Raw genomic sequence first — 27890 nt, 5'->3', positions numbered from 1 at the left:
TTCGCTATAGAGAGAGCAGCGATTCTGAGCAATCTGCTCCGTACATTTGCCTGAGAGAGAGTGAACGGGGCGGGAAAAAAAACGGAAAGCCAGGGAGCGCTCGTTACGAGGCCAGCGAGCACGCACATCGGTGTTCATATATACCGCTGAACGCAAACAAACGGGAGCTACTTGAACGGCGCCTAAATGGCCGGCCCCGCTGGCAGCGGCCCAAGCAACACACGAGGCCCACCGGACAACGGGCGTTACACGCGTGTCTTTGGATACGGCGCCACCGAACTGCTGACGGGGCAGGGACCTTCGTGTTTTGACGCTGTCCATCGATCACTGAACCCGTGGACGCGTTCGCTCGCACGTCACAACCACCAGTTTGGTTAACCTCGTTCTGAAACAAAAAGAAAAGGGCACGGGCGTTTGTCCACCGCGGCTATAGGCACAACTAGAAAAGTAAATATTCGAGACGAAAGCCGCAACGAACATACAAGGTGTGTTTTCGTATTCTTTTTCTGTTCTTCTTTTATAGAATTCTTCGGGAAATAATCTGACGGCAAATTATTGCCTTTTTATTTCAATATGACATTACTGCAAGAGGTGATCACCTTTAATTCAAGTCGGCTATGATTCGTTAGGGGGAAAAATGATGCTGCCACAACAAAAACCAAACTGACGTTGCCGATTTTTGAAAGACGTGAAACAAGTTGAAATGCTCGCGTTATTTACAAACGACAATATAAATACACGCACATGACGTTAAAGAAAGGTTTGTCCCGGGCCCAATAGGAAGGTCAGCGATAAACCGCTCTTTACCAAACACACATAATGTAGCCTCAGCTTCTACTGAAGTCAGCTCACGGAATAAAAAGCATCAGCGAGGGTCATAAGGCAGATGCGGTCCATTTACAATAGTATGCAATGTATGATAGGCTATGTCGGCACTCAACAAATATGTTCGAATTCCTTCCATAACTTTCTGTGCGGAGTTTACAGAAATCTAGAAACGCTACCGTAAATACTCCAGAGCAGTCGGTTTAGCTGATATTTTATTACACGGCCCAATAAATGCTTCTGTATTAATATTGCCGTTCTGAAAACACTTCGCTGTGATTTGTATCAGAAACAGTTTGCAGAGTTTATTTCCCCATGTGTAACCACATTCGCAACAAAGGCGCCCCACGTATACGATAAATAAAACTGCATGTATGCGCCACGTTTAACCTTAGGCGATGAATCAGAATCCACGTCGCGCTCGTCATTGATATGCACCGTGTAGTATATAAGTGCGTATCTACTATATAAAAAGGACTGTATTTATAAAAAGGACGCTGAACTACCATGAAAGCGCGACATTTGAATTAGACGACTGCCTTGTCGTCGACTTCATAAACTATGCAAAATCAACAAAAGGCAGATTTAACGCGCAGCAAAAGCAAGTCTGTCTGCTCCAATCCTCCTAGCTATGCCAACATGGCCATTGCAGTTTGGTCTGTTGTGCTAGCTATATATCAAAAAAGTGGTTCCTGCTATGCATAGGGCTTTAGAGTTACACGTGACAGGCGTAGTTCTGCATGTTATGTTCTCCTTTAGCTATTTCATTTTTCTGCGCCTTTTCGGCGCGTTACAGCGAACTGCTTTTTAAGCAAGAAATGTTTTTAGCTACCATTGTCGGTGACCTTCAAGTGACCTTGAGCCAAAAGCCAGAACCGTTATATGGGCACTCAGACGAGGACATCCGGGAAAGTTGCGAGAACAAAACGAGATCATCCAGGCAACCAGTCAAGACCGCATTACGTACGCTAGTTACTTCCCAAGCAAGCTACAAAAAAGATTGCTTCTGAGTTCTTCCTAACGTTTGTTGACAATATCACTCAAGCTGTAACTTCTAGTACGCTTAAGTTTTATTTGTCATTTCCAATAGCGGCGATCAAAAGGAAGATACAGGGCATTATACACTTGATTGTCATCTTTGGGCGCTGAGTGCTCTTTTCAACGCCAGCGGTCCGTGAGTTCCGCGGCGCGCCGGCAGCGTCCGGAACGCCGCGAATGGCCGTTTGACCGAGACGATACTTGCAATGAGGTTCCGCCTGCGACAGGAAACTATTGCGTCCATATGGACCAGTGCCCAGTATGGCGTGGTGCGGTGTCATGTGGTGGGGTGTGCGGTTGCGAACATGTACTACACCCGTCTTAAGACTGTGGCTAGTATCACCTCCAACCAATCTGCTTTGCCAGTAGCCATTTCATGCTCGCATCTACACTCGATTACAGGAGAGCCAGCAATTCTTTTGCTGCAAGGAATTCATCACCTCATGTCGTCTTTTCGTTCATTCAACAGTATAACCTCGTGGGAAAGCGTAATTACTGCCTGCATTCATAAATCAAGAGAGCTAAATCAAACCAAATCTGTCAAGGACGGTGGCTAGCTCTCTAGGCTGAGCGAATGGCACGTTTCCACAAGCGAATCTGTTGCCTCGCACCGGCGAAATTTTGTCTGTTGTAGCTCTGTTTTCGCAGGTTGGCTGTTCTCGCCCCGCCGCCTGGTTCTGCCACACACACACAAAAAAAAAAAAACAAGCAAGCAAGCAAGTAAACAAATAAACCCCGAAAGTGTGCTAGGTTCTAGGCCACTGAAGATGCTATGCTGTATATGCGTGCGTACAGTCACTTAGATGCGCAATTCGCTCGCAGAGTGCTCTGTGCGGCGCACGCTTTTCTTTTTCTCATTTTGTTACCTTGCTGCTGGAGGCAGTAGAGGAAGCCGCCGGTCGGCCGCAGCTCGCGCAGCCGCATCGCGTAGGTGATGAGCGCGGGCAGCGTGGACTCGAAGAACCTGCGGCTCTCGTCGGCCGAGAGGGACTTGAGGAATCGCTTGAGAAGGTCCAGGCGGATCTCCTCCCGCGGGGGGTCCTCCGGGTCCAGGCCCACGCTGCGAAGGGTGGAGGCTATTACAGTGGCAGAAAGTGCCCCACATACTATAGTGGTCGTTCATCGCGCCCGCTTTGTCGTCCCCCTCAATTAAGGACGCTGCTGAACTGGGAACAACGTGCTGTCGACTGACTGCACTGTGACAGCCAAGCAACAACGAATATTTGAACGCGTGGCGTAAACAGCGCCTGAGCGGTGTATGTGTGTTATTGAATGCTTCCAGCGATTTTGATAAGAAAAAAGGAAGGGAACAGGAAAGAAAAAAAAATCAGTGCTCTTCAACTATGAAGAAGGATAATCAGCGAAGCTGTACTGCGTGATAACTTCATTGATTGAATAAAGACACATAACTTCGTTGTTCTTCTCGTCTTTTATTTCTCTTACTTTGTCATCATGGTGAACATTGCTTTGTGGTCACTGTGATATACTGAAGTGGGTTGCACTTGCACACTATAGCTACGTTCTTGCCGGATGTCAGATCGACACACTACCGGTGACGCGTGGTCGGCACACTCACTTCAGCGTAACATCTCACTCCAAACCGTTCCAACATGAAGGAGATCAACCACTTTCCATAGGATCTAGTTAGGTCTACATTGAAATTTCCTACAATGTCGATGGATGCAGCGTCATTGAGCATCACCTAACCAAACATGTCCGTCAGGAACGTTTCGATGTCGCTCTTGGACGTAGCTGGAGGCACGTAGACGGTCGATACCACGGTGCCATCTTCCGTGCTGACGGCACAAACGTCGGCATAATCGCAGATGATGGCTTCGTTCATGACGGGCAGTGTGTACGGTGTGACGCCCACGTAATCATTCCTCTCGTAAATCGCGACACCGCCGGCTCATGATTCCACGCTCTTGGCTTCTGTTCTCGCTGCTGCTCCTTGAGGTCACGTTCTTCGGAGCGAACGATACGCGTCCTGTCCATAGCGCGACCAGTACGCAACTGCTGATAACGTCGCTAGGCGATGTTGACGTCACAGTAAAGAGGCGCACACATAACGTCGGACTATAAACGCGCCTTTAGCGTTTACAGTGCAACATTATCGGCTCGCGGGTGAGCGTCGCTCGACGCCGGGCACGTCAGAGACGAGCAGATATAGTATGAGAATTCTCGTTCTACATGCTCGATAGACGCACGCATTTTTTCCCCCAGAACTTAGCCATATACAGCTTCGCTGTAAAACGAGGAGGAGGAGAGGGGTTGGGTAGCGTTTCTACTGTGTACATAGCGTTAAGGGCTCCAAGCCGCAGAATATGCGGCGTCGGTGTCTCGCAACAGCGTCGAGTGACTTTTCGCGAAAAGTCATTCCGAATCACGCATTCCCAACCACTCTTGTATCACCAAAGTTGCTCATACCTTGTCTTTCATTCTCTAAATAGTTATTTCTCGGAATTTTGAGAATGACAGCCCACAAACAAATGTCATGAAAAAAAATAATAGGCACGTGTGTCCAAGTGTTTATGAAAGTGATCTGTGTTGTGTGTGCCGAAAGGAAAGAGCCACTGCAGCTCACATCCTTTGGGACTGTGCTAAGAATCCGCATGAAGCTGCAACGATGACAACGATCCCGCCGCGGCTCGAGGCCGCAACGAGGTGCTATGACCAAGATGTCCAAACACAGGCCGTCCAGCAGATCTCGGCGGCCCTCGAAAGGCAACGACCGAGCGAAACCGGAGGGAGGCTGCCACCCCAAAAGAGGGGCAGGCGCGGTCGACCAAAGGGAGTAGTGCGGCCACGGCCGAAGTAGAGGCGCCACACGCCGCGAAGACGTCATGGCCGCGTCACGGTAACGCCTCCCTAACAGGGGAAGGCTAACCGTTCTGCAGGCGTTCACAACAATGTTCCTTCACTCACTCACTCACCGACAGCGCATACCTTTTGTGTTAGATCTTCTCAGACTTGAATATTAAAAGTGCGAAAAAATAACAGGAGATCGGCCTACGCAAGAGGGCGCGCTTTTACCATGCAGGAAGCTCGCCTTCGTGCATAGCGTTCACCGCCAGCGTTTCGCGGTAAACTGCAGCTGCCGGAAAGCGTGAAAAGCAGTCAGAGATCTTTGAATGTTATGAAAGCGAAGCTCAAGCGTCCTTCAAATATTTTTTAACAGCGGAGCTGTTTATGATTTTAGTTCCGCCGTGGAGCGTTACCAGAAAACTCAGCCCAGCTGTGCGCCGCCTCGCGTTGCCTAGCAACCACCTGCGAGATCGCTGAGCCACGTAACCACCTCACCCCCCACGCGAGTAGGGCGAAGTCATGACGTCACAGGCGAGTAAAAACTCGGAACAGCCGGCGCGGCGACACACCTCTCGCCTCCTCTAGTCCGTGCGTACGTGCTGCTGCCATGCGAAGGCCGAAGAAAGTCCGGACGCCCGAAGAAGAAGCGGCTTACCAGAAAGAGCGCCGTACTGCCAAGCGAGAAGAGACGCGTCGCCAGGGAACGCCAGAGTCGACGCCTAAACGCTCGACGTCGCCGAGTAAACGATCCTGGCCTGCGACTGCACGAAAGCTTCCAGCGTCAACCCACCGAGACAACAACTTAGCAAAACCTAGCATAACCTCACAAAACCTAGAAACGACTTAGCCAAGCCTACGAACTTAGCAAAACCTAGCATAACCTCGCAAAACCTCGCGAAGGCGTTGACGACGTTGGCCCACTGTAGTCGGTGCGGTGATTTCGGCCTCAAATGCTTTACCTAAATATATCGCGAAATGAAAACACGTATCGAGATGTGCTCAAATTTTACACTAGGAAGAATCGTAATCGTCGGACACTTATTTCTTTTTCTTTCTTAAAAACATTGCAAATATTCAAAAATGTAACCTTTCCAACTGACCTAACTTTCGACATTAATTTTTCTTCGTAGTAGTGTGGTTACGCGTTGAACTTAAGTAAATTTGTTAACGACAACTAGTTGCTTATCAAATCTGCGCCGCCTTATTCCGTGTGCGACAGTCCCCTAAAGAAAGAGAGAGTACGAGAGAAAGAAGTGATAAGGGAAAGGCAGGGAGGTTAGCCAGGCCGAGCGCGGTCGGCTGCACTGAACTGGGGACTGAAAGTTTCGTTTAGATGGGCGAATATATATATAGATATATATATATATATATTCCTCACTAAGGCATTGTAAACTCGCGCCGTGGCGTAAGTTAGGCGTTCCGCTTCCAGCGGATGAAAAAACAACAAACAACTTGCCGCAGGTGGGGAACGATCCCACGTCTTCGCATTATGCGTGCGATGCTCTACCCATCTTTCATACACTTTCATTTTCCTTAATTTATGATTTCTTTAATTCAATTATTAAGTAGAAGTAATTTACCCTGCGTTGTCCTGAGTGTCTTTGTCTGTTGACTTCCTGTGGTATATATATGGAAGCCCCGTATGAGACCGTCAGAACGTGTTTAAGAGTGCAAATATAGCGCGAGCACTCACATCCTTTCCACATATAAATACAGCAAGTGCAAAGACAATTCGAACTCAGGAAAAGTAGCACCGCTATGCAGCATCGCAGCTCCGTCTATTACTCACAATAGGCGCGAAGCTGACGTGTATACAGCGAGAGCTTCGGCCTGCATCATTGGTGGTAGCACACAGGGCTAACCAAACTGAGGCTCAGTAATTTTGCAGGCCCGACTAAAAAGAGTACGCGCGAAATACATATATATACACATGTTAATGCAGTAATTGTGGCCCTGGTTTTGAGCTTTCCTTTTAATATCGTGTGTTTGCTTGGCCTCGACTATAGCACGTTGCTGAGGTACTGAACAAAAGCCCAAGAATAAGAGGCACCTTCTGCTCAGCCACCGGCTGCATAGGCTTAGACACCAGCTGCAGCCTGAGCCTGGAGATTTGCAAGTGACAACCCTGGTACATGCTTTATGAGGTGTTTGACTCGTTCGTCTACGGCGAGCATTCGACACTTTTCATGGCTGTACCCTAGTACTCAGCCAAGGCAGTGACTCGGCATATTAGGCACAAGGCACTCAGAGAGGCTAAATGAAGCGTATGATGTTTCAGGGGACTATAACCGTTGGATAACGGATAAGGGCGCGATTTCATTGCTGCAGTACTTGCTTTGCACAGATCTGCATACGTTTATGTGATACCCATTTTGTTCATTTTTTTTTTTACTGCACATATATGCTCTGCGACAAATCCCCCGGATAAAAAAAAAAGTGTTTTGATTGTGCAGGTGCGAGATTCTTCTGCCTTAGGAGCATTCACAAAAGATGCGCCCGCAAAGTTGGAAGCCGCTGCAGTGCACGGGTCACGTGATGGAAGCTGGAGGCGCGGTAAGCGCGGCGCCTACCAGCAGAGGTCGTAGATGCGCTGCATGTCGGCCACCAGCTGCTCCGGCGAGTGGGCGAACCGGAGCTGGCTCAAGTGGCGCTCCACCTCGGGCCACGTGGGCACGTCGCAGGGAAGCAGCACGTGCGCCATTCTGTCGCTCGGTGGCGCTGCCGGCGGTCACAGACACCAGCCCACCGCCGCAGCCGGCGACGTCAGCACGCTGCAGCAGTGGCCACATGGGCGGGCCACGTCACAACTCCCTCCAGCGCGGCACCTGCACAGCACGCGTCGCGGGAGGGTCAGTATGAGCTGCGACGGCTTCGGCTCGTGGGAACGGCCGTTTAGTTCGCACAGAAGCGAGGACACGAGCAGCAGCAGCGCAAAAGGCGGTGGAAAACTTCAACAAGAGGACTGCAGGCAGTCGATCAGCATAGGTCGCGCGCATTTCTCCTGAAATTCTCGATAGGGCTCTACTCGACATAGACGGAGAGCGGCAAGTAGAAAGGAACGTAGGAAAGTTAGCGCTAATAATCATGCGCGTCCCTATATCTTTAAAGAGAAGGATGCAGAGACGGTTAAACCGTATACGAGAAGATGCATACGGCATGCCACAAGCGGTAGTAAAGCACGTCCACGAAGTATATATGCAAAGTGACCGATGCTAAGTGAGAGAACGCATCGAATGTACTCGCTTCCGTAGACAGAATGTGTGCAACGCGCCCGAACGTCATCGAAAAAGAATAGTAAACATTAACATTCCAAATCAGCACACAAGCTAGGAGACAGCGGGGGTGGGGGCTTCGCATTTATTTCAACAACCTTGTTTTCTTAACGTGCACCTAAACTACGGAAACGATCCGTCTAGTTGCATTCCGTTCCTGTTGTAGCGCTGCCATCGCGGCCGCGAATCGAAACCGCGGCCTCACGCTAAGCAGCTGGACGCCACACGCACTGATGCACCTGACCCGGCGCGGTCAGGTGACGCACAGAGATACAGAAACGGAAGTCTCGAAACTACGCGCTTTCTAGTGAGTCCCCGAGACACAAAACCGGCCATACGAAAACAGCGTAACGATACGGTAGATACAGAAAACAGCAAAGAACGCCAGGCAGTAGTCTGGTTTCCGTGCCTATACGTTTTGCCCCGCGACGCTTCGCCGTTTAGGTTAGATCAAGCAAAGTTCGCAATGTTTATATTGCCGTAAGCTGCAGGGATAACCTAACCGATGATGGCTGTGGATTAGCGCGTGCTGTTTTCCATCGCTGGCGCAGTGCCCGAGTTGTCCTACCATAGGAGGAGGAAAAGGAGGAGGAGGAGACAGAAGAGGAAACGTGGGGAATTTAATAACACGTACGTCCGGCTCGCTATCTAACAAAGAAAGAAGAACGGAGGTTAACCCTTGCAGATCCGAACATCAAGTGCACTGCTGCTGCTGCTGCAAAAAAAAAAAATCATTCTTTTGATATGAAGTCGTGCTGCGTCGCGCGCGCGCGCGCGCACGCACGCACGCACGCACGCACGCACGCACGCACGCACACGCACACACTAGTGCGCTTATATAGTGTGCACGTGCGCACGACACTCATGCCAACAGGGGAAGGCACAACGTTCTCCAAGCTCCACCGCGATCAAGCCGATTGCGCGCGTTGACTGCTGCTTCTACTTCGCATCGCCTCTCTCTCTCTCTCTCTCTCTCTCTCTCTCTCTAAGAAAATGGTCTCTGGAGACTCTACAGTCCGCTGCGCAGGCGGCGCATGCGTCGTCGACAGAGATCCCACACGACAGCGCCCATGGTGTCGGGGCAAATGCGCCTAAAACAACAGTATAATTGCAAACGCAATAAAAAATGGCGACGATGAGAAAAAGGGAGGGATGGAAACACTAGCGGTGCGCACACGTAAGCCTGTTCATCACGCCCACTGTTGGTCACTGAGGCTTGCTATAGTGAACTACAGGCGTACTAGGTTTACAATTACAGCCGGAAACGGCTCCTTGCGAGCGCAGCTTATCGAATGCGATTAAGTCTGAGCACTCGGCGAATAAAGTAAACTTGGTTTGCGCCGAGAACACGTGCGTGCCCAGTCCGCTTGTCTTGTCAGAGGTTTAAACTAACGCAAGTACAGTGAGAATAGGTAGGAAATATATAGGCGGCCGCACTGTGTGGTCTGTCAGAGAATTCAGTTGAACAAAGTTCCGCCTTCAGGGAGATTACTGTGGTTCGGATATAAGACCGTCGCGTGTTGCATGCAAAATGAACAAAATTTGTAAAGCGAGCTTCTCCCCACACGTGGTCTTATTGTGAAAAACCCAGCTCTAGCGAACGTTTACGGCTGAAGGAGTAGCGCACGAAATGGAGGGGGGGGGGGGGGGGGCAGCGTTTGATAATAATTTTTAATTATGGGGTTTTACGTGCCAAAACCACTTTCTGATTATGAGGCACGCCGTAGTGGAGGACTCCGGAAATTTCGACCGCCTGGGGTTCTTTAACGTGCACCTAAATCTAAGTACACGGGTGTTTTCGCATTTCGCCCCCATCGAAATGCGGCCGCCGTGGCCGGGATTCGATCCCGCGACCTCGTGCTCAGCAGCCCAACACCATAGCCACTGAGCAACCACGGCGGGTGGCAGCGTTTGAGCTCTTTCGCGAGTGTATCACAAGTGGTTTACGTTTGCCCTTGAACGAACGAGCAAACATCACATCTGCCAACTCAATGTCGACTAGTTAAAATCCTACAGTTTCTATTCACGCGCTGCGCAGGGATTACGGTCTCTCTTTCGAAATTGTGGGATTCAAAGCGAACAGCTTTCTTTGGCTCTTTCTCTCATTTCGTGGCGGTAGGGCGTTGGGGGCCGGTGCGCGTGCTCTCGGGTTAACCGAGTTGCGCCTGAAGGTTTAGGCGCTGTTGCGGAGCGCTCGGGAAGAACAACCAACCTTTTCTCCCGCCACCCTCTCTCGCCCTATGACGAAGGAGAAGGTGGATGGTTAACGCACTCTACGCTGGCACTCGCGCCGTCGGAGAAACAAACACATACGACAAATCGGCTTACTTATAAGCCACCTATACTAGCGCTACATACGTACTGGTTAACGAGTCTTCTCTACAGAATTATGCAACGAGACAACAAACTCTACCTAAATATTCTCAGTGCAACAAATGTGCACCTTCAAGCGCATCGTTTTCTTGACAAAGTGAATGGCTTTCTAGAAGTGTTCGGCTATTCGTCTGCGTCGAAAAAACGCCGCCGATGGTTTCTGCATAATTTTACTCGCACCAGCACTTTAAGGCGCCTTTCGTCAATGTCATGCTAGGAACAGAACGCGGTGCGTTCCCTCGAGCACTGCCGATGAGTTTCACGCTGCCTTGACATCGTCGGCAGCGCGAATTTGCATACAAACACCGCTTGCAATTGTTGCGCGACTCGGCAACAACACGGATGCGCTTGACGGATTAATTGGCAACATTTTATTACTTGACTGAGTGGCGCACCTTATCAATCGTAAGATGCTTTACGGCACCTGACAAACGCCATGCGTAAGCAGTCCGGCATGATGAGCTCTCGCTAAAGATGAATCGTTGAAATATCGTTGCTGCCCTACACTACTTCGCATCATCGTCGACAGAGAACTCGATGTTCGACTGCGCGAAATGCGCGAGAACAAACCGTACGGCTTGTCAGCGGAAGTAGAGATTCTCACACGATGATGACAAGAGTTTAGTGTAGCTTTATCACTGACTAACCAGACAAGAGTTTAGTGTAGCTTTATCACTGACTAACCAGACAAGAGTTTAGTGTAGCTTTATCACTGACTAACCAGAAATTTTATCTATAAATTCAAGATCATTCACGGAAAACTGTTCGATTAGTTAGTGGAGTTAGTGGCCGCACAGAGCTACCATATATGACAAAATGGTAGTCAAGTATCGCCTTAGGAAGCTGACTGAAATGGCCATAGAACATAGACACAGTAGCGCACAAATAAACTTCAAAGATGAATTGTACTGGCGTAGAAAAAAGAAGGGTATATACTGCTATGGAAAGAACAGAGAAAAAAAATCCGGTCTATGTTGACTGGACGATATCCACCATCACGTGAATTTTAGTATAGAACGCTTGCAAAAAATTAAGGCGGTAACTTTTTCTGAGAAACCAACCAACGTCCGGGGGCCAGTATTTGAACTGGCTGAAAACAGCACTGGCTAAAAGCAGAGGCATCTATGTTTTTCGCCAAAGCCTGCCTTCCATTCCCATATTCTTCAGGCTTCCCTAGCTGCTTGTGCTCACAGGATTCGTGCAGCACGACCGTCCTATGTATATAGGTGCGAAGAAAACTCGAAGGAACCATGAGGAAGATAACAAAATCGCAAATCAGATCCACTGCGGTTTTGCAGTGGCGCTGACGCTCTGCTGTTGAGCCCGAGGTCGCGCGATCGAATCCCAGCCGCGACGGCCGCATTTAGATGGGGAGGTAAAATGCAAAGACGACCATGTATTTAGATTTAAGTACACGTTAAAGAACCCCAGGTGGCCTAGCTTAATCTGGAACACACCACAACGGCGATCCTCGATATACCTCCTGGGCAGTTTCGGGGACGTTAAACCCAGCAATTTTTCGTCCCAAACAAACGTCGAAGTATACGCAAAAGCAAGCGAAAGGGTCGTACAAGTTAAGCCCGACAGTCTGAACTACGCGTTGCACAGATGGAGCCAACGCGGCCCCGCAAGAAGCTCAAGAACTTATGCCGCTCGGAAGGGCGGAAGCCGGCGAGCTTTCCAACCGCTGAGCCTGAACAGCGATGCTCAAGGAATAAGTGCAGAAATGCGCCGTACATGTGTCGCAAGCTTCCCCAGAGATATCCGACGGACAGCAAGCCGGAAGCCTCCAAGATCAAATCTGCATGCCGTCCTAATCTTTCGCTTCGCGACGTTGCAGTCTCGTCTTTACTGTCCTCCGCCTCTCTCTCTCTCTCCCTTGCACGCGTGCACATGCACGCACACAAAGAAAGAAAGGAAGAAAGTAAGAAAGAAAGGAAGGAAGAAGAAACTACCGAACGAACGAACTACCGAACTACCGAACGAACGAACGAACGAAATAAAGAAAGAAAACAGTGTTTTTTTTTTTGTCTGTTGCTTTCATTGTGTCATGCGTTAGTTACATGCAAAAGAACATCCACAGTGAAACGCAATGTGTTTGCATAGTGCGCACAAAGCTAGCTGCCCGAAATTGTACGTAAAATTAATCTCTTGCTACGTCGATTTCCTGTACGTGTCGTGACAGTTGGCGCGTGTAAACCTTGTTACGGAAACTAATTTGCCTAATAGGTATGCTAATAACTAAGGTAAAGCGATTTCGCTGGCGCAAACTTCGCTACAGCTTACCGTACGCTGTAGGCGTTGGGGCGAATTTGTTTGCTTTAGCGACGTTCACGCAACGAGGCGAAGCGGCCGCCATTTATAGGCCCCTATATATCTGCTTGCTTAACAGCGTAAATAAATAAATATAAAAAGGGACCATGCTACTAATTCTCTTCCCTCTCCACACGTGCACAATTACGATTGCTTAACGCTCAGCGCCAACGCTCCGATACCGGAGCTGACTCTGTACTATAGACGCACACACGCGCGCGCGCACGCATGCACACACGCACACACACACACACTGGGCAAAGCACTGCGGTCGAAGACAAGGAAGGCTGGGGGAGCGCACACTGTCCGTGTGCGAAGAGAGGGAGATAATGAGAGGGCCTCTAATTAGCAAAGACACGCGCCCGAGCCCTCATTAGCACCAGGCGGGGTTGTATGGCAGGCAAGCAAGCGGGGATATATATGCGGGGCGTGCCGCCAGCGCGCTCCATGTTTGCCCGAGAAGACAAATCGTCGTGCGCCACCGTAAGGCCTAAGAGATTAGCTGCAGAAAACTTTCTGGATGCGTACGGACTGTTGTCGGGCTCGTCGCCGGCAGCCCACAGCCAGATGGATAAGAGCGCAGGCTCATGAGCCGTGGGGCCTGAGTGCTTTTCATTGCATCCAGCTTCGCCCGACTGAGTTTATCTTCTTCGTCCGCGAGCGTCCGCGAACTTTGGTGGAGACTGACGAACCTTCCGACTTCTGCCCTGGCGGAGTTTATACATGCCTCTCACTTTGCGAGCGCTTCAGCAGCACGCATGCGCGGCTGATTTCTCTCTCTTCCTCTGAGCGACAAGAGTTCTAGCTGCCGCGAATTCACGGGGAGACGCCGCGAAAGAAAGTAACGCCCCTCGATCGTGCCGTGCGTGCCTTTGGGTGCGAGCGTGTTCTTGACGATGACAGATGATGTTTGCTGGCGCCAGCGCACACGGGGTCATGAAAGAAAGGCACACACTGCAGGATCTAGCATATAACGTATATGCTTCCTATCTCTCTCTCTCTCTACTTTTTTTTTTTGCGCAGAATGGTATGTGTAATGTCTTCACACTTTCACTTGGTAATGATAAAGATGACTGTTACTGCAAAAGCGTGCAAGGCCTCCAAGTATAGTGCCTGCTCTGACGTAAGGTATCCACTCTTCTGAAGTTATCTGCATGCGGCGAACAGTGACGATGCGTTGCGTTGTCGGCCTAAGGGAGAGCACATTAATAGAAAACGCCGCATCTGTTATTTATACACATATACACAAACTTGTCCCGGTGCTACTGTTCCGAGTGATCAAGTCCGAGCATGTGCGTACTCTGGTGTGCGTTAGAGATTGCTGACCTCAACTGAACACAGCGTGTATGCAGACTAGACAACAGTAACAACAACAAAATCATGAGGCACGTGACTTTAGTTTTAACTCAAGATGTTATTAAGAAAGTGAATTACATAAATAAGAACGCCTAATGGTACTGTCAATCGCGGATAAACCTCACTGCAATATAATGGAAAACACCGTTTCTTTTGAGTTCATGCTTAGCCTTGAGAAACAATGTAGCTTTTCTGATAGCTCTTAATATTTAGCATATTTATTCTTCATATCAGAACCGCATGCCGATCCGTAGCGTGCAGTATTTGATATATGTTGATGTGTTGTGTTTATTGGCGCAAGGGCCAGATATATATATGGTCAAAGAGTGACATGCACGTAATGATGAGTTGTCAATGAATTGTCAATGAAATGGCGAAATGTACAATGAATTGCAAAGGGTAAATGTAACGTTTCTTTAAAAAAGGACCTGAAAGTAAGCCGCTGTCAACTGCATAATATATCAAAGTAATGAAATAATGACAACGATTAGTGACGATATGTGCTACGACCATAAATGTCATTAAGCGAAAGGTCAGTATTTGACATAGCATTCGTTTGGCGCTTAGACAATAAATAAATAAATAAATAAATAAATAAATAAATAAATAAATAAATAAATGGTATTGTTTATTTAACGTGCCCAGAAAAAAACCGTAAGGTCCGAGTGCTGGCGCACGGGTGAAAATAAATTACAACAGAGTTTGCTTTCGAAAGTTAACGAGACACGTAATGACGATAGTTTAGGGGACCATACCCTTCCTCTGATAAATGAGTATAAGCGAAAACTTCACGAGTCCCCGCTATTTACAGTATGTTGACAACATATCACAATGTGTAGAGAGACTCCACTGACATTGCCCCTCTGACAAGTGCTACAAGTACATTTGCCAGAAGAGAAATCTCGCTGAAAAATAAAAGAGGTAGGGGGATTTGGCTTTTCTCTGTATTAATTTCCAAAGCTTGCAAGCCGTCACTTAAAGGAACCGTGATGGCTACAGCATTTAATTTGCAATCAAAAAGTCGTGAGCAGAGGTGGACAAACGCCCTCATTTTTTTTTCGTCACCTCACTCTCACCTTCAAAACTTTTACTGCCCTCCCTCAGCTGTAAAAAAGAAAAGCTATGTGCAAGCTATATGTGCTCAGACTCACCAGAATTGTACTCAGTCGGGATGACTCGGTCTCCCTCAACCAGATCCAAAAAGTTATTCTCGGCACCCAAGGAATCACGAACTCAGACTTTCTCTAATTGAACATATCAATGACAAAAATAGCCTCATACCAAGCTAATACACAGGAAATGCAGATACATTAAAAACCGTAATAATTTAGAAAAGAGTATGCACGAAAGCTTTGATATAGAAGAAATTTCCTTATTTCTTGTTGATCGCGATGTCTTATAAGAACCACATAAATATGACGCTCGACGGATGACAGTGCTGGATTTATTCCGCCTAAGATGTGAAAAAGGGGATCTTTAAAGAATATGCAAATTCTTGTTTGTTTGTACGTGTGTGCGTGCGCGTTTGTTTCTGCGGCGCAGGAATAGACGGAAATACAGGCGCATGTAAATTTTTGGCATTCGGGATAGGTCACAGTCCTTTCTTTCTAGCACTGCACTAAATGAAGGCCTGCCTCGTAAGCAAAAGTTGCCACATATCGTCACATTCGGGCCAATTCAAAGAGCTCTTAGAAAAGCTTTGTTTGCAAAGTTTTTTTCTCGCATAGTTGGAGGATTGATTGAATAATTTTCTGTTTATTTGATGGTTCCTTGGTCTAATACGAGTAATGGAGAAGGGGGGGAAATGCGTGTCGGGAGAGCAAGGCGCGATGCGAGGAGCGGGATCTATGCGACCGGTGTATAAGCCCGGATTAGAGGTCCATCCCCGAGACCGGTCGGATCCACTCCTCGTAGCTCGGTATATGTCCTCCTGGCGAAGGTGCCTTCTCAGTACCTTAGAACGACAGAAAGCTGAGCTAGTTGGTAAGGATTCACAATGCAAAAAAGGGTAAGGCGATTCGTTCCGTTCCATCCATTCTAGAGCATGCGCAGATGAGTTTTGTGTCTTTCCTTTTTTCGCCTGAGTGCTTCCATCAGTTGATAGTCGGCGTTCGTATTGTCCACTTCTCTTGTGTCTGTCAGCCCGCCTTAACCTTTTTTGCATTATAATTTCTCAGAACCGCCTGGTGTGCCGGACATTGCCGCACATCAGGTCTTGTTTGGCGACATGGGGCAGCTGGCGTGGTCACGCTGTTGAGGGAGCCATGTTGCGTCGTCGTCAGCGTCAACATCTTGCCGACTTGCCTCTGCTCGACGTGTCGCGCAAGCCTGCCACTTGTTCTAGTACGTCTGGCGTGTGAGGGCAGAGCCAGCTATAGCATGCAGCCGGAAACGAGGCACTTGTGCAGCGCGGGGTAAACCAGGAGGCAGTGCGTGGCAGTTCGTCGGTACAACGTCTGGTACGTGCCTTTCGCATATTTTTTTTTTTTTTTTCAGAAAAATTGAATCTCGGGGTGTTGCGTGCCAAAAATCACGATATGACGAGACACGTCGCAATGAAGGGCTCTGGGCTAATTATATTGAGCATGTGGGGTTCTTTGACGTGCACCTGTTAAAAGTACGCGACTGGTTTTTTGCTTTATTATTATTATTATTATTATTATTATTATTATTATTATTATTATTATTATTATTATTATTATTATTATTATTATTATTATTATTATTATTATTGCATTTGGCCCTTATGGAAATGCAGCCGCGGCGGCCGGGATCGAACCCGCGAACTCGAGCTTAGCAGCGCAACGCCATAGACACAATGGGCTACCGCGGCGGTTCTTTCCCAAAGATTACTTGGTTAATGAGCGGTTAGAATAAAATCAACAGCTTGTGGAGACAATGCTATATACTCAAATTCGCATGCAATCACAGCATGCGAATACGAGTATAGAATCGGACGTTTCAGCTAAGATAGTTCCCGTAAAACAAAGTTGGAGACCATCAGAACCAGTCGCACCGAACGGTGAAGGATAATGCAACACAATGGCAGTTAGGACTTTCTTTCTACTCTATTTAAAACTAAATCCCCAAAAATATGCAGATCCCACGCACTGTGGGAATCGATGTAAGGGAAGCTTTGTCTGCTGTTTGCGTTCATTGACGTTATTTGGCGGTGACATATTGACTGAATCAAGGTGTGAGACCGGGCTAGTTGGTATTCCATGCTAATGTAACCAGCGCAAGAGTGGGCACGGGACATTAGTAAGGCGACAAGGACAAGCAGAGTTGGAAGTCAGCGCTTGTCCTTGTCGCCTTACTAGTGTCCCATGTCCACTCTTACGCTGGTTACATCAGCATGATATATTGACAGCATACGAAAGTCGTGACGTGATGTGAAATGTTACCTTGCCTGCTCCGCTTGTGTTTGTTGTTCCTGCTCCGTTCGACGCTTTATGCAAGCCTTCGTCTTGTCGGCACTAAGTGCACGCTTCGGCGCCATTGTAGATCACAAAACTGCCTTCTCTCTCTCTGTCTCTCGCTAACGTTCTCCGCGCCTCCTCCCTCTACTGTCGTTGCTGTTGCAGGTGAGCACGGAGACAAGCACGGCAGCTCCTGCACGTCATTTGTGAGGGGTCACGCCTAGTTAGGCGACCAGATGCGCCGCGTCGCCTAGATGCGACGCGGCGTAAATCTTTAAATCTTGACACTAGCTCCTCGGGTCGCCTTTCCTTTGTGCCACACTCATGTCATGTACTAACGCAATAGCGATAAGGGCCCCGTGTCGCGGAAAATTCGGTGTCGACGCCGCGGGCGTCCCTTGGCGAATAATCATTGTGAAGAACAACCGTGCAGGCCCTCCACGTGGTACATACCTTATTTTACATTATTTACAAAGTTATTCCTCGGAATTTTGAGAATGACAGCCCATAAACGAATGTCATGAAACAAAACATCGACAGCGCGTGCCTTTTATGTTCTTGTGACATGGCCACGTCTCGACCACGTAACGACGCGGCCGGCGTTAGTGGCGTGCGTCTCAACTACGTCTTGACGCGGCCGGCGTTAGCGGCGTGCGTCTCAACTACGTCTTGACGTGGCCGGCGTTAGCGGCGTGCAGGACAACAGCAGCAGCAGCAGTGGGAAAGTCGAAGGAAGAGGCAAAGAAAGCTTCGCATTAAAAAGAAAAAGAAAGAAAACACCGACACACTGGAGGACGAAAATGCACGGTAACACTAAATTCAATGCAGTCGTGAAAACTGCTCTTCAAGGTTTACGATGAGTTGCGACGTAAAGTATATTGGTTGGGCATTGTCCCGAGATTATACAGCTATACACTAGACGAAAACATCCTGAAGACCGTTGTCGAACACGGTTTCCTGCTTTCACAGAGAAAGCGCTCTTTTCCTTGGTTCTCGGAGTCTTCAACGAAGCTGCAAGACCGCCGACGTTTGCCGTAAATATTTTTACGTCCGCTGTCGTCGTTAGGAAGTCGCTCGAACGCCAATAGGTTTATACAGCATCAGCACAAACTCGACGAAACGACGCGTCCATTGCACGGTGCAACCATTCGCCCTAACTTGGCGCTCTCGAAACAAACTAACGAACGAACTCGTTAACTAACGCTTCTATCCGCAATCTTCGCGTCACTGGCCTATAGCCTTGCCGTTAGAAAGCAGTAAAAACCAGAGCATTATCGCCTCCGCCTTCGTTCTGCAAGCGTCGCCACTGTGCATAGCTGTAAAGGGTCCGCCACACCCATGCAGCGCTAAGCAGGGTCGAATACGGGTCTCCCAGGACGCATCGTAATCGGACGACCGTTTATGTAAGGCACCTCCCCAGCGCACATACACACAACTCAGAATAATTTCGATAATGCGAGGCAGCACTCTACGCACTATGCATTTCTGCACTATAAAGCTCCTAATGCAGTCACATTTACACTCACGTTGGGAAGGAAAAGCCCCTCGACACTGTGCGGGACTTTGTGCACCGCGGCAGCAGTCAATCCGTCCAGTGTGCACAGACTGCTGTTGTGGCTCGTAAAACGACCCCGCGCGTACAGGCGCGCTGCATTCACTCCGGGGCGCCAATGGCTCGGCAAACACAACAGCGCCGCGTCGTCGTCCTTCGAGTGAAGCAGACGGCAGCGGTGCGAGTCGGGGGGGCGTGCAGAACACAAAGCATTAAAGAAAAAGAGGAGAGAGAGAGAGAGGGTGGGAGGGTACAGTGCACAAGAGAACCAAGCGGGAACGTAGAAAAAATGAGCGCGCGAAATGCGACGCGAGACACGTCACTTAATAGCCGACCGCTGATGACGAAGGCTGTATACGGCAAGCCGCAAAATTTGCAAGCAGTATGCAGCCATTTGTTCTTCACTGACGGTAGGCGACAGAGGGAGGACGTTGACGCCGCGCACGCGCGTGCGTGTGTGTGTATGTGCGTGCCGGTACGTGCATATATGTGCCGGAGTTATCCGTGACGCGAGAAAGCAGCTGACAACCCGGTGTGAAGTGTGCGTCGGCGCAAGGTCTTCAGAAAGGAACAGCCTTGGGTTTGAACCGCCTTTCAAAAGTGAATGCCGCACGGAAGCATTGACCTTTGCGCAGACGCGGTCGCGTAGAGGTGCTTCCCGCAGGATGCATAAAGTTTAGCATGCTAACACAATGTCACGAAATATGAGCGACGCAAGTATACTGCAGGGCACCCGAGTAACATCGAACACTTCCTCTCCTTTGATGCGCATGAAGATCAAAGTGCACGCATATGTATGCAGCTGTCCCACAGCAGCCGAAATTCTGACTCAAAAATTTCAGCGTTAACGGCCGCCGAGGCCTCTGCATGGAGAATATCTATCCCGAGCAGAGGCCCTCGAAGAACAACTCCGCACAATCAGGTTTCTACTGCATAGGACCACGCCCCTTGACCATTGACAGATATGACAGACGAGGTTATTTGTTTCGAGATAGAACACAAAAGATGCCTTTATTATTCAGAGGACTCACGAAATCGCCTGCCGTCGGTTTCAGTGGTCGGGCTGTTTTCGGTCACGAAGATGCGAGGGCTGATTTCGTAAAGCACGTTATAAAGGTGATTTCATAATTCTGCTTATGCAGTCAATATGAGAACCTGAATATTCGGCATAACAAAGACGATGACTATTGCTTGCAGGATACCCTAATGTTAGACTTGCGGTATAAACGGAGAGAAATAGACGAGGCAAAGAAAGGCACGGAGGTGACTAAGGGATGGTTACGACATGGCTATATACCATCCACAAAGTAAATATGTAAGGATATGAACAGAAAAAGAACGGAAAGGAGCTCGAAGCACGTAATCTACGCGCACATTCCACAAGTATAACATACACAGCGTTGTCACAATCTATTATGCAAGCCCGTAGACACCAGGCTGAATCAGGGCATTGATTACCTCCTATGCTTACGCACTTTGCGAGCACCGACCCAGAACCTATAGGTTCGGGGACAGATAGCGACAGCCGAGTCTGCATGCCAAGCAGTTTTCGCAGCACATGCGAAAACTGCTGATACGCACCAAACCAACAGACAAGGAGGAGGCGTACGATGTCTATCTATTGCACAGTGTCATGTAGACTGTATTGTACCAATGTTCCATGTAAAACATACACGCGTACGCGTGGTCGAACGATGTATAGACCACGCCATTTCACAAGACTATATATATACTGGAGACATAAACTGCGGGTTTAACAACTTCGCACTCGAGGCTGCAAGCAAAAAAACAGAAAACAAAAAAATTTAGCCTACATCGTACACGGAAGGTACGTGGTGTTAAGCATGAAGATATTCTGCATTCAAGAATCATGAGCGTACATGTTTTATTACACGTTTTCTGCTACACGGAACGTCCGACTGCACGTAAGAGGGAGGCGACATGATGATAATATATGCAGAAAATACCCGGCACTGCAGACGTAGACGTCCTACACGCCGTGTCATCAGAAAAATTATTAATAATAAATAACAAGAGAGAAAGATAGAAGCTACACTTTTATGTCTCAAGTATAAGTACATCTATAGGACTCGCTATTATCGGCCTCCCGTTCTTCCCCGCTTACCCCTCTTTAAACTTGGACTCTTATCTCCCCCATGCTTCTGACTGAAGTTCTTTCGTTCCATACCCAATCAAAAACGTTTAACTCTTTATTTTTTAGGCTTTCTTCACTGACGATGTTTTTCTGCCATTCACTCATAACACGGCGATTATTCACTGATGTCCCATATTCTTTTGCATGAGTTGATAATCGCACAAACGGAACCCAACTACCGTGTTTGCACGATTATACCGCGCCCCCGATTCTAGCGCACCACACACACACACACACACACACACACACACACACACACCACACACACACACACACACACACACACACCACACACACCACACACACCACACACACACACACACACACACACACACACACACACACACACACCACACACCACACACACACACACACACACACACACACACACACACACACACACACACACACACATCCATGCATACATATTCGGTTTAGTTTTTGATGTTGAGTAGAATTAGTTTCGATTGTATACGCCCATCCAAATTTGAACGAAACTTTTATTTTTAAAAAGAAGGTGCTTCGTCATAATCGTGAAAGTACGATAAATGAAGACGCAGTTCTCCGATGAATAGCTTCCGCGTCCTCTCAAGAATAAGGTCTAACGAATATTTGTTGTGACATTTGTTCGCATTGGGCAATTCAGCGCACAGATCGAGAACGAAAAACGATAACGCGCAAACGCCATAAGTACGCAGGCGAATTCGCATGTCCTTTGCTCTCTTATTTAACACTCTATAACGCTCGCGCTTTTCTCATCTTTTTTTCCCCGTAAGTTTGTCTAAGAATATGCATCGCTTTTTGGAAAATTATCTTACGTGGCCAGCGATGCTATAGGAATATTATTTGGCTCATTCGTGCCAAACCGAGGTGCGTAGAGCCAATAAGTTCCAGCAGGAATGTCAAAGTCCATTTCCCTAAAGCCGGATGCTCACATTCGGCGCGAAAGCAGTGAGTATTTTGTTCACTACATGTTTGGACGTGTTACCCATTTTTAATGACGTGAGCGCATCGACTCGGAGCGGGAACAACGGTCGATATCGCGCAACCACAGCCGGGCCGCCACTCTAGGATGCAATGTACAAAGTTCGGACACAGTCTAAAGAGACGCACGAGAAAGTTCTTGCGTTTCTCGCTCTGCAATCGTAACACGTACTCACGTATAAGTGCCGAAACTGCGAAGAGAGGAGTAAAAGCTAGAGCTCGGGGCATTCTATCTAAACACATGACAAATCAGAAAGCGCTTTTCTCGGCAACCCATTCACCGAATGTGATGAGGTTTGTTGCATTTAATAGAAAAAAGTTGAAGTCTAGCGACTGTTGGAAGCGGGTTGTTTTATTCAGGCCGCCAATTCTTTGATGAAAATCGCTGAACATTGCAAAATTTAGAAGAACGAAACTATGAAGTTTACAACTATGTAGCTCAACAATGAAAAATGATATCAATATTCTGAAAGCTACATTTAATACATTCAAAGCGGACAAAAAGTGATATTATACGCCCCTGTGAATTATACTACATTGTTAATAGTACTTTTGCAAAACTCTTGTGAACAATTTGCAATGTATTCATGTACGTAAGGTGTAAGTTAATTCACTGGACTTGTTCGCTTCAGATGCTTTAATGGATACAGTTGACAGATTAGCCATATCTGGTTTTGTTGCAGAGCTATGAATCTGTAAACTTCATGCTACCATTTGTTATGTTTTTTAAGCACATATTGCGGCAATTTTTGTTTTAGGAATCAGGCCTTAAGATGCAGCTTTAGCTCGGGCCCAACTCTGACGCGGCCTATTCAAATACATGTAAAATGAAAAAAAAAAAACGTTTTTCTGAGATAACCCCTGGACCAATTTTAATGAAATTTGTTGCATTTGAGAGGGAAAGTTAAATTCTAGTGACTGTTGGAAGCTGAATTTCGATTTAGGTCCTGAATCTTGTTACAAGAATTTTCAGAAATTCCGGTCTAAAAAAAATAGAAGCACGAAGTTTACAAATTCATAGCTCTGCATCAAAAGCAGATATCGCGGTTCTGTAAGCGGCATCCATTAGATCATTGAAAGCGGACAAATTCAATATGTCATTTTAAATATTACGTCAATTTGGGACGTTGTTTACAAAGGTTCTGCAAAAGTTGTATTTCCATACTAGAATATTTTTTGAGATTCATGTATAACATCAATTTTGTCCGCTTTCGATGCACTATTATATGCAATTCATAGAAGTGTATTATCATCTTTTGTTGCTGAGTTACAGAGTTGTAAACTTCATAGTTTCGGTTTTTGAATATTTTCGATTTCTGCCAATTTTTAATAAAAAATTGACGACAAAAAAAATCGAAGCCAAAAGTTACTACATTTAAATTTTTTTTAAATACAACAAACCTAGTCAAATTCAGTGCAGTGGTTGCCGAGAAAAACGGATTCTCGTTTTACATGTATTTAGATAGGAGCACCCGAGCTAAAGCTCGAAGAATTCGTTTTTCTCGGCAACCACTGCACCAAATTTGATGAGGTTCGTTGCATTTAAAAGAAAAACTTAAAATCTAGTGATTGTTGGTTACGAATTTCTTATTTAGGTCGTAAAGTTTTTTTTATAAATTGGCAAAAAATTAGTTTTCAGAAAACGAAACTATCAAGTTTACAACACTGTAACTCATCAACGAAAAATGATAATGCAATCCTGTGAATTGCATCTAATAGAACATCTAAAGCGGACAAACTTGATATGTTATAAATTAATCTAATAAACATTTGTAATATGGAAATAGTTCTTGCAGAACCCTTGTAAACAACGTAACAAATTCACGTAAGATGTAAAATGACATAACGAATTTGTGCGCTTACAATTATCTAACGGATGCCGTTTACAGAACCACGATATCTGTTCTTGATGCAGTGCTATGAATTTGTAAACTTCGTGCTCCTATTTTTTTCAAACTTCCGCATTTTTGAAAATTCTTTCAACAAAATTCACACCCTAAATCGAAATTCCCCTTCCAACAGTCACTATAATTTAACTTTCTCTCTCAAATGCAACACATTTCATTAAAATCGCTCAAGGGGTTATCTCAGAAAAACGTTTTTGCATTTTACATGTATTTGAATAGGCTGCGTCGGAGCTGGGCCCGAGCTAAAGCTTCCTCTTAAAAAAAATACGCTTTACAGTCACTATAATTTAACTTGCTCTCTCAAACTCATCGTTTTAACGCGATAGCCTTAAGGAGCTAGTGTCGCAGAAAAGGAGCTAGTGTCGCAGAAAACTTGCAAGATGGGCTGGATGGGAATTGATCCAGGGTCTCTGGAGTGAGAGACGGAGACGCTACCACTCAGCCATGAATAATGGTTCAAGCCGGGACAAAACCGCCTCTAGTGAATGCGGTGTTGCCTTAGAAACGTGCCGTAGAAAGTTATACTGCGGTGTATATCGGTAATTATGAGCATGTAAATTACAGAAGTCGCATTTAAACGCGTAGCGAAGTACGTGTCCGCTACATTTCTTCTGCGCTTGCCGCACACGCAGAGCCATCTTGCGGCAAACACAGAAGACCCCCTCCTCGCAATGTACGGCACTGCCCCGACAGGTGGTGCGCCACTCGCCCGCTTCTCATACAAACAGGCAGGTACAGTAATAGAGCAGCAACTCCCAGGTTTATTTTATGCGGACGACATTGTGTTGCTCGCAAACAAGCAAAGTGATTTGCAACGTCTGGCTAATATCTGTGGACAGGAGGGCAACAAGTTAGGTTTGAAATTTAGTGTTAGAAAATCAGGTGTTATTGTATTCAATGAAAACAGTGAACAGACAGTGGAGATACAGGGCCAAGAAATACCTCGGGTAACAGAATATAAATACCTTGGTATATGGATAAACGAAGGCAACGGATATATGGAAACACAGGAAAAAACCATAACAGTCAAGGGGAAGAGAAATGCAGCCATAATGAAGCACAGAGCGCTATGGGGATACAATAGGTACGAGGTCCTCCGAGGTATGTGGAAAGGGGTAATGGTTCCAGGACTTACTTTTGGAAATGCGGTTGTTTGCTTTAAATCAGGGGTACAATCAGGACTCGACGGGAACCAAAGGTCAGTGGGTCGCCTCGCATTGGGCGCTCACGGGAAGACTACAAATGAAGCTGTGCAAGGGGATATGGGCTGGACTAGTTTTGAAGTGAGGGAAGCCCGCAGTAAAATTGAGTACGAAGAACGGCTGAGGAATATGGAGGAAAGTAAATGGGCTGGGAGAGTGTTCAGGTATCTGTACAGGCAAAACATTGATTCACAGTGGAGGAAAAGAACTAGGAAGCTTACCAGCAAGTATGCGGCCTGTGGGGTGGGCAACACAGCAACAAAGAAGGTCAAGCGGAAAGTCAGAGAGGCTGAATTAATCTCATGGGTGGCGGCAATGGAAAAGAAACCTGCCATGAGTAACTACTTAAGGGGAAAAAACGAAATTAGGAAAGAAACCATTTATGATAACTCAAAGGGAAGCTCATTACTTTTCGAAGCGAGATCGGGATGCCTTAGAACACGCACCTATAAAGCGAGATATAAGAATGAAGAAGAAACATGTGCTTGCTGCGGTAAAGCTAGGGAAACGACGGAACATATTTTATTAGAATGTGAGGACGTCTACCCAGCGGTCGATTTAGGCACCACTGGCCTCCTTGAAGCCCTTGGGTTCAGCGGGAGCAGTGGTAAAGCAAACAGGTCCGCAATAGACATCAGTAAGAGGCGATTGGAGGATTGGTGGAAGAAAAGTAGGGAAACGACAAAAGACGGAGACGTACAAAAGCACAGTTCGCAATAGGGTATCAGAAAATTTGGACGTGGTAGTTCATAGTGGTTTTTTTTTTTTTTTTTCATTGGTGAACATAGGTAGGATATTAGGCAGCATAGTAGTAAGAGCTTGGTGGCGCAAGCCACCGCCCCGTTCCAAAGGGGACGCTCATAACATCCATCCATCCATCCATCTCGCCTTCGTCTCGTTTGAGAGCATTGGGGATGTACGGGGACCGGTGCGAGGCGCGTCGCGGCCCGGCTGTCCGTGCCGATCACGACGTTTGGCTCGCGTAGATCGTTTCCCCCTCCGAGACACCGAGTTATTTGGTTCGTTCCGCTTGCTCAGGCGCACGTTTCCTTGCCGCGCCGAACGCTGCGTTGCTCGGTGCTCACCGCGTGGTTGGTGGGTGCAAAGTACGATGCGGGGCGCCTCGTAAGTGATCGCTGCGCCGTAGCGCATTGTCTTACACCCCTTGGTGGGTCCATGGGAACGCTGTCGCGTTCCACTCTTGAAGGCGAAGCTTAAGCGTCCTCCAATTTTTTTCAGTAAAATTGGTCCAGGGGTTGTCTCGAAAGAGCATTTCTGCGCTTTACGTGTATTTGAATAGGCGGCATCGGAGGTGGTCTCGAGCTAAAGCTTCCTCTTAAAGTGGGCAGTGATGTGCTAAAGCAGCATTGAAACACACTCTTTTTTAAACCCTTTTTGATTCATGTATATTAGCGACAATGATGACTATCATGATGATGGATGATAATTATAACGAGGGGGAGGAGGAGAAGCATTTCTGCCACTGATTGCTTGTGACGCGCTTTCACTGGGTTCTTGCCTCCAACCACGGAATTTACTTCGAAAAATTTACTAGAGAAAGCTCTGGCGCTGAAATCACTCAGCTATCATGGGTATATGATGGTTATCACATAGATTTATCTGACATTCGTGCTTGACGAGAAACGCTCTCGCGACGGTATTTATCACGCGTTATTTTTTTTCTGAATTTTTCTGAATACAGCAATGAAATTCGTCTCTGCGCACACGAATAACGATTGCGAACTGCCGTGCTTGCAGCTCCCCCCAGCACACCGTGAAGTCACACCCTTAAAAATGAATTTAAGGGTGCAAATCGGTCTAAAACTCACACCCTTAATTGCCCTCATAAAGAGTGTAAGGGTGTGAGTATTAGACTGATTTATATTTTTATACACTTTTAACGGAGTAACTTATGTTACAGAGTAGTTTTCTCTAGGAATTCTCGAAAAAAGAAAAACTGCGCGCATACAGCGACAAACTCCGCGGCCGTAAAATAAACTCCTGGGTGCGTATCTAACTAAAACGCTCTTAGGCTAAATGTACCCGTAAGAACATATTATTTATATATATATATATATATATATATATATATATATATATATATATATATATATATATATATGCCAGCCAATCGTGATATTGGACGTTACCATCGAAGGCGGCCGGCCAGCGGCGAACATCACTTGCAAAAAGCTTTGCGGATTCGGCCCCCACTGTAAAATAATTTGCATCCTTAAAAGTAAAAAAGGGTGTAAATGTGTCAAACTCACACCCTTAGGGTGTGATTTATATAACTGACACCCTCAGGGTGTGAGTTATAGATACATTTACACTCGTTTTCCCTTTTAAGGGTGTAATTTTTTTTTTTTATACAGCTAGTGCCTGCGGTGATTTGAGACTCGCTTCTTTGACCCGTTTACGCCATTTCAAACAGCCCCCGTATTCTTACGACCATTCATTAACCTTCTCGAGCACTCATTAACAATACTTTATTCAAGTGCAAGTGTTCCGAAAAAAAAAAAAAAAGAGGGCATGTCATTTAGTTTTTCTTAAGTAAAAGAAAAAAATTATTCGCCGCGTATTGCGGTAACGATAAACGCGATAGCAATCACAAATCGCACTTACCTTCAGGAGGTCATGTAGATACGTTCCCATTCAATAACTTCCTCACTTCGCCCAAACAAGATGC

General features: G+C 46.9%; 1 protein-coding gene across 4 annotated transcripts in view; it reads right to left on the bottom strand.

The window, feature by feature from the left end:
• Positions 1 to 27890, bottom strand: part of LOC126541574 (uncharacterized) — a 99714-nt gene that overhangs the window by 23450 nt on the left and 48374 nt on the right. For 2 of the 4 annotated variants that reach the window (XM_055076754.2, XM_055076756.2), the window contains exons 1-3: positions 18928 to 19130; positions 7239 to 7493; positions 2730 to 2923 (exon numbers count right to left, since the gene is read on the bottom strand). In XM_055076754.2, the coding sequence (XP_054932729.1) occupies positions 2730 to 2923; positions 7239 to 7369 (325 nt within the window). In that variant the 5' untranslated portion in view covers positions 7370 to 7493; positions 18928 to 19130. Of the gene's footprint in view, positions 1 to 2729; positions 2924 to 7238; positions 7494 to 17386; positions 17493 to 18927; positions 19131 to 27890 lie in introns of those variants that run through there. The other 2 variants (XM_055076755.2, XM_050188389.2) reach the window with 2 other exon arrangements.

This window comes from Dermacentor andersoni, chromosome 2, assembly GCF_023375885.2.
Source record: "Dermacentor andersoni chromosome 2, qqDerAnde1_hic_scaffold, whole genome shotgun sequence".
NCBI classification, from domain to species: Eukaryota; Metazoa; Arthropoda; class Arachnida; order Ixodida; family Ixodidae; genus Dermacentor; species Dermacentor andersoni.
The sequence above is the reverse complement of the archived record's forward strand: the minus strand, read 5'-3'. Positions and strand labels throughout refer to the sequence as shown.